The sequence below is a fragment of the Ursus americanus genome, chromosome 22 (genome assembly GCF_024610735.1).
Source record: "Ursus americanus isolate L20-20 chromosome 22, mUrsAme1.1.p, whole genome shotgun sequence".
NCBI lineage: Eukaryota > Metazoa > Chordata > Mammalia > Carnivora > Ursidae > Ursus > Ursus americanus.
In genome coordinates, this window is record NC_142148.1 from 53,278,848 (window position 1) to 53,286,475 (window position 7,628).

Sequence of the window (7,628 nt, forward strand, 5' to 3'; positions counted from 1 at the left end):
TCAGGCTCCCACCTTTCCTGGCTGGAGCCCTTCCAGCCCCGAGGAGTCTGAGCATCCTCGGGCACTAGCGCCCTGGTGTGCTTTCTTGGTCTCCTGCCGGGCAGAGCTGGAGAGATCAATGGCCACGTCTTCCAAGCCACTCTCAGGGCCGGCTTCATCTGAGTCTCTCTGGGATCCTGCCTGTTTTGGGCTAGAACCTTCCTGGAGGTGGTCTGACTCCCAGAGTCCTGCCAGCTTTTCTTCAGTTCCTGGTTTCCTTATCATCCCTGTGGATTTCTTATGCATCCCTTGCAAAAAAGGAAAAGAGAAAAAATAAAAATAGATATCTCCGAATTCAGCAATTTTGTAAAGCCTTTCCTTGTCATTGTTCTCTAAACCCCATTAGAAGTGCCCTCGTCAGTGCCTGTGTCTGGGGCCTCTAGGGGAGGCAGGTAAGTAACTACCCCCATTAGAGGTCGAAATCTGATGTCTGCCTGTGGGGTGCCAGCAAAGGTATCAAAGTGATTTTTTTCTTTAAATTTAATTCTTGCCAATGTTTTAAAACCAGGAGATTACACATCAAAATTCAGACTTCCAGCTTCTCTAAAAGTAAGAATGTCTAACAGCACTGGGCCCACTTTCTTATGTGGCCGCAGGTCTCCAGATGCCAGTAAGCACAACCGCCCACACCTGACCTGCTGAGGAAGTTCAGAGGGATGGACTTGATTCCCTGCCCAAAATTCTCTCTGTCTCTTCAGTCTTTGAGGGCAAAGTCAAGGCCATATTTACAACTGTTATCTCTAGTCTCAGCAGAGCAAACGACAGGTAGGGGTTAAAAAAGTGTTTGCTAAACAAAAAATCTCCTTCTCCCACCAACCTAGAATTCCCCCCCACCACACACACACACACACACACACACACACACACACACCCCTAACTCTAATCTCCCAGCCTGCCCCAGGTGCTGTCTTGTGACTCATTCCTCCAAGGTGTGATCCCTGCCCATTAGTCTCTGGTAACAGCAAACAGAAAACACCCAGAACGCCCAGCCCCAAAGCCTGGACCTCACCCATGTATACTGTCCTAGCACCACAAGTCAGAAAAGCAGGTTGTTAATGGCAGAACTAGGACCTCCTGGCTCTGCTATGTAGGGGGTTAATCACCCGTAGGGTTCACTGCTTAGCGCTGTCCTCGTTCCTATTACCATGAGCTCCAAATTGTGTGGTTTCCAAAACTTGTAATAGCACTCAACATTTTGGAAACATATTTCCCGTATTACAAGTATATCATTCCACTCTTAGAAACAAGGCCTAATGTGACCTTTCCACACACTGTCTACACAGTTCCAATGAAAAGTAATTCTACTGACCATACTTCAAGACTTTGAATTAATTAAAATCAATGTCATATTCTGGGCCCAAATCTGAGTAAACGTACATTGACTGGCTTTGCAAATGGTTGCCCTTCAGGGACCCTGCCCCCTCTCCCAGCATCTCTGGCCCTCTTGCTGGCTGCAGGGCCCTCTTCCTTACCCAAGAGCCAGGGTGCACAGGAACCAACCAGGCCACCCTCGGTGGAGTTGAGGACGGAGTCTGGCAGAGGGATGCAGTGTCGCACCATGGCCCCATAAAGCCCGTACTCGGCCATCACACTGCTGCCACCCCAGCGCTTCTCCCGCTTCCGCCACTTGGCCCTCCGGTTTTGAAACCAGACCTGATGTGAGGCAGGATAGGAAGCAGAAGAGCATACAGGAGGAGACACAATAAAGAGGATGCTTGCAGGTATCCCTGAGCAGGGAGTTCTAGAAACATAGCTGTGTCTACTATTCACTCAAAACTCACAGGGACTCGTCATTGTGGGGATAACCTGTGCAATCAATTTCCACTATAGTTTTCCATAGAGCCAGGAATGACAAAAATAAAATCAAAATATTCTTTCCCACATTGTGTAAAGAAGTGGACTACTATGTTTCCTGATTTTTCTCATTGATTGGAAAGAGTTCATGCTGGCAATGGTCCCTTTTAATATCAGGTTGTTGGTTTGCTGGTGATATTTCTCCTGGAAAATTTATCTTAATAAAGAAATAATATGTAACATTAATTAGCTGTTAAAAAAAAAAGAGTAAGTTGGCATATCTTCTGACCTGGAGAAATGTCCAAGATGTGTTGTCAAGTAAAGAGGCTAAGAAGTATAACACAGTACCTTTTTGTAAAAACAAAGAATAAAATTCCATGTGTGTAAGTATACATATATCTATAGGTATATACATATAAATATATTCAGTGCCAAATATACATGACACAGAGATGCTGTGCAGAAAGGTTACAACAGACTATTTATGTTGGTTTCTCTCAAGGAATGATAGTCAAAGAGATGATAGATAGACGTAGATAGAGTTATAATAGATATAACTATATATATATATATATAGTTTTTAGTTGCAGCACACATTGTGTAATTTTAAGGAATTAATTAATAAGAGGAAAAAAGGCATTCAGGTTACAGGGGATATCTTCTTGGAATAAACATACAGAATGTCTCTAACATTGTGGTACCTGCAACTAAGTGAGCCTCAGTTTATGTGTTGAGTTTTTAGAGGTGGCTGTGTGTTATGTGAGAAAAACATGTTCTCCGTGATGTCTTTGGGAAAGAGAAAGGGGACTCCAGACACCTGTATTCGGTCTTCCGGGAGCTCAGTTTTCACGGCCAGCATTTCCCGGGCATACACATCAGGGTAGTGGGCCTCACTGAAGGCCTTCTCCAGCTCTTCCAGCTGGTGGGCAGTGAAAACAGTCCTGTAGGGAGACCCAAAGCACATATCTGAGTGCATGTCCGCAGGAGGTGGCCAGGCTTCCCAGATGTAGAAGACCCTGTGCCTGCCTTTCTACACCCTAAAAGGCCACATCATGGTAACTGGATATCCCACCTCTGAATTTTTAGCCTCTGGAAAGTCCAGAAGTTTGATTCAAACAAAACAGAGTTCTTTAACATAGTTTTCCTCCTGGATGACTTCAATCAACTCATTCTAAGAAGATCTATTTTAAAGGTCCACAAAATTGTGTCTTTAAAATGCTACAAAGATTATCCCACAGCCTCCTGTGAATAGCAGAATTATGTTCCTAAATGGCTACTATGTGTCAACCAGGAGGCCACAGGGACTGCCATAATGCAGCACCGTAGATTCTCAGATTCTGTGTCCTGAGTAAAGGGCCAGGGAAGACAGCCAGCTGTATACCTGTGCCTCCTCTTCTTCCTCTTGCCAGGGGTGGGGGACACTTTCAGGCCACTCCTGTCTTCAGATGGGCTGTCCTCATCTGTTAGCACAGGACAAAGAGAAGATTTTAAAGGTGAGCCCATTACCTTCTATTAAAAAAAACAAACAAACTGTTTTTTAAAGGCAAGCATATTTTTCAGCACACCTGGGTGGCACAGTCCACCAGGCCCCCCACTCTTGGTTTCAGCTCAGATCATGATCTCAGGGTTATGACATTGAGCCCCAAATTAGGCTCCATGCTCAGCGTGGAGTCTGCTTGAGAGTCTCTCTCCTTCTCCATCCCCCACTTGGGCACGCGCGCACGCTCTCTCTTTCTCTTAAATAAATAAATAAGTCTTTAAAAGAAAGGTGAGCGTATTTTTCACTTTCTCCTCGGATTTTAATATGATTGATGTTGTGATTCTGCTGGGGAATGTGAGTATTTAATAATACACACTACGCTTGTTAGCACTCTATATTCCAGGCACTCTACTTAGCATTGTCCATGTGTTATCGCAGTTATGCTTCATAAAATAAAAGAACTCCAAGGTAGCTTCTAGCATTGTCCTCTTTTTACAGATGAGGAGGCCGAGGTGCAGGGAGAGTAAGTAACTTGCCCAAGATCACACAGGTTGTACATAATGAAGTTGGGATTCAAACCCCAGACCGTGTGAAGCTACTTGGCTGTTAATGGCAGTCTCTATCCCCACTTAGTTCCCAGCTCCCAAATTCATCCACTTCCTTCCACCTCCAACCCCTCCTCTTAACCAATACACCAACACTTCTCTAAGCAGGGGTGGGGGCTGAGGTTTGACATCAGAACCCTTGTCAGAACTGCACTCCCTTCCTTGCTGTACCAATTCCGAATCTCTGGAAGTGGGATCCAGGGAACTCACTTTGACAAAATCTAGTCATAATTTGCCTTTTCATTTTATCAGTGCTCAAAGAGGAAAGAACTCATGCTATGAAGGCAGTTTCTGCATTTTTAGTGAAATTACTAATAGAAGGGTTTGTTTTATAGAGAAACTTATGAATAAAGTTTTTAAAAAGCAGAATGAAAGTTTGCTTGCCTGCTGATCTGGCATGTGTACTTTTATTATTTTGTTACTTTTATTATCAGTGGATACTCAATGTACCTTTTTCACTTGGCTGCCTGGATGCTCAGCTCTAGTTTCTACTATACAGTTTCTCTCAGTCCACGTTCTTGTATAATTCTCCGTTTTCTTCCACCCACACCCCAGACCTCTCAATGATCTTTGCTTCTGCTCTTTATAGAATTTCATTGCCTCCTTCTCTTTCCCCATATTCCGCCTCAACTTCTTTGAGGAAGCAGCTGGGCTAGGAACAAAATGCTGAGCATAGCACAACTGGCGAGGTTGCTTCCTTTCTCACTTGTGGGGAGGAGGGAAGGCCTCGCGAAATGAAAAGCGCGATACCTAGACTCCTTTTTCAGCACCCCAGGAGGCGGACAGTTCCAGGCCTTCAGGCCGCTCGCTAGTCAATCTTTCAATCCAGCAAACCTTTGAGCGCCCGCAGGGTTCTGGGATCTGTGCTGGTGATGAACAAGCATGCCCAGGCCTCACTGACCTATGCCGTTCGCAGAGGCCGAGACTCGCACCGGGCGCTGGGGGAAAACCCTCAGGAGACCGCTGCTCAGTTGCCGAGACCCTTAGGGTAGGTCCAGAACCGGGTGGTAGTGATATCCGCTGTGCTGCGGGCCCAGATCCCGGATAATCAGCAGGGATTTGGGAAGAGGCAAGGGGCAGGGAGAGAGGCTGCGAGGATACGCCTCCCCCGACGGGGCCACGGTCTGGGGTCCCGACTTCCCTTAGATCCGGGATGCTGGGACCAGGGGCTCAGTGAGGCAATGGTTAAGTTACCCCTGCACGGCCCCAAGCCGGAGGAAACAGGGGCAAGACCCGGATGGGCTGGCCTGATTACCGGACGTGGAGACGCTCTCGCTGCTCTTCTGGCTGCTGAGTTGGGGCGGCGGACGACCTGGGGCTTGCTGGGCAGCGGGTTCAGGCGCTCCGGGTGGCAGGAACGGCACGTCGGCTAGGAGCAGGCAGGGAGCCCGAGCGGCCACAGGAGGCTGCGCGCCGAAGCCGCAGAGAAGGCCGAGCCCCAGTGGGAGGGTCCCGCGTGCTAGGCAGGAGCCCCCGAGATCCGGACCCGTGCAGGGTGCGGCCGGAGAGGCCTCACAACCAGATCCTGGCCCGGGGCCGGCAGGTGCTGGCACCTCAGCCTCCAGGCCCAGCAGGTCCGTGATGGCGAAGCCGCGGGGGCGCGAGCCACTAGGGGAGCCGCCAGGCACCAGCGCCCTGCCCCTGGAGCGCCCGTCGGAAAGCGTGTCCCGATAGGTCATTGCTTCTCAGTCGCCGAGGCTTGACCTTCTCTAGGTCACGTTTGCAGAGTGGGCGCAGCTCAGAGGACGCTTTATACTACTGGACGGCCCGTCGGGCGCGGAAGGCCAGGAGGGCTCCAATCAGTGGGGCGCGGACGCGTCATCGCCCCAGACCCCGCGAGATGGGGACGCCACCAGTTTCCCTCCCCTCGGTCGCCGCCCTCCCAGCTGCAGTCCCCTCAATCACCTCCTTCTCTCTCCTCTCCAGCTGTCCTCCTGCCCACTTCCCAGCCGACCCTCCCTCCTCCCCATTCTCGGGGAGAGGGAAGTAGGAAGAGGACGACCCGCTATCTGCCGGGTCCTCTAAAAGCCGCATATTGCAGGCCCCGGTGTAGCCCTCCTATTCCTTCCAGATTCTCTAGATGGAGGTCCCGCTCACAGCTGCCCCAAAGCCTCCTCCCAAGATCCAGTTCCCATTAAGACCGAGGGCCTCGGGGCACCTAACTGGCTCAGTCCGAGGAACATGCGACTCTGACTCTCAGGTTGTGAGTTTGAGTCCGACGTGGGGTGTAGAAATTACTTGAATAAAGAAAACTTTAAAAAATATTTTTTAAAAAGACCTAAGTAAGACCTCCTTCCCAGCCACACTACCACCAATATGACACACGCCAGCCCTCCAACTCCACCGCCAGAGCCTTCCCCGAAAATCTCCAAGAAGAAGGGAGTGGAAAACATTTATTTAATCCACTCCCACTCCACCTCCAGCCCAGAGACAGATGTAGAGTGGACCAGGGAAGAGTGTCCGGTTTAGTAAACAAAAGTACTGGAGGTCCAGTGAAATTTGAATTGCAGATAAACAACGAATTTTTTCTTTAGTGTAAGCATGTATCAATATTTTATCTGGCAACTCTAAATTGAGTAGGGTGTAAATTGGAACATAAGACCTGTCTCCTGGGAGGCACCCCTCTTCAAGGAGGCAAACAAAGTACGGTCAGATTTTACCATTATTCAAAGAAAGCCCGATAGTCCTGTGAAACTCCCTGGTTTGTTAAAGTTGGCGCCAAAGCTCGTGAGTAAACCACTCCTGGCTCACAAGCCGGAAATTTGAGTCCACCCAACCCGAATTACTCGAAACTTTGAGCCCGCCCTTCCCAAACATAGAATCCTGGAAACAGAGTCTCCTCAGTGTACCCCCTGAGGGCCGGGCAGTCTGAGGTCACTTAGCGAGAGAGAGAAAACCTCTGAGCCCACCCGGACGCGCGGCGTGATTCCCTGCGCGCGCCGGGGAGGACCCCCACCCCTGAAAAGTGGGTCTCTGGCTCACTGCACCTTCGAGTGGGTCCTCAAACATCCAGATTAAACGTGGAGCTTCCGATAAAGATTATTACAACAGGCTGAGCATTAACTTTCCGTTATTAAAGGAAGACCCAAATCTCCCCCCCTCGCAAGCTGTTCCAGGTATTAGCAAAACAATAACTTTCCTTTGGGATAATTGTCATTTGAATCGCTGGGGGTTAGGGGTGGCTTTAGACGCAAGCATCATTTTCGGCTCTGCCAGGAATTTGTCCCCAAATTTATCTCTGGGTGTAAAGGAAGGTGTTGTTGATACAGGACCCAGCCAAGGTGCTCTAGCTCTTTGCCCCGCAGAATAGTCGTTTGTAATTAAGAATTTGGGGCCACAGTTTAGGAAGACACCTAACGATCCACACATTTTGAGACCAAGTCAGGGTAGACAGGAGGGACCATCAGCACCATGGTGGCTCAACCGGGGTCACTTGCAAGGGGAGGATCTAAGGGGCGGCTCTCCCGCTGGCACAGAAGCTCAAGCCGCGCCTGCCACCTGGAGTGCCAACAGCGTCCCATTGCCTCGGCTAGGGTCTTGAAGTCTCCCTCCTCTAATCTCTGCCCGGGGAGGTAGGTGATTACCAAGAGGACAGACCTCAAGTGGATGGCCTGGAACCCAGAGGTACCAAAAGGCCAGGTGGGAGGAACCCAACTTCGGTCACCCCACACGGTGACCTCCGCACAGAGCCAAGAGCACACTGGTTAACA

General features: G+C 49.5%; 1 protein-coding gene across 1 annotated transcript; it reads right to left on the reverse strand.

Moving 5' to 3' along the window:
• VSX1 (visual system homeobox 1) lies at positions 1-5,597 on the reverse strand. Its single transcript, XM_045810883.2, has 5 exons — positions 5,174-5,597; positions 3,215-3,293; positions 2,651-2,774; positions 1,512-1,692; positions 1-287 (listed from the first exon to the last, which is right to left on the reverse strand). Exons 1-5 carry the CDS (start codon positions 5,595-5,597, stop codon positions 1-3), a joined length of 1,095 nt encoding a protein of 364 aa, XP_045666839.1.
• Positions 5,598-7,628: the final 2,031 nt, after the last annotated feature.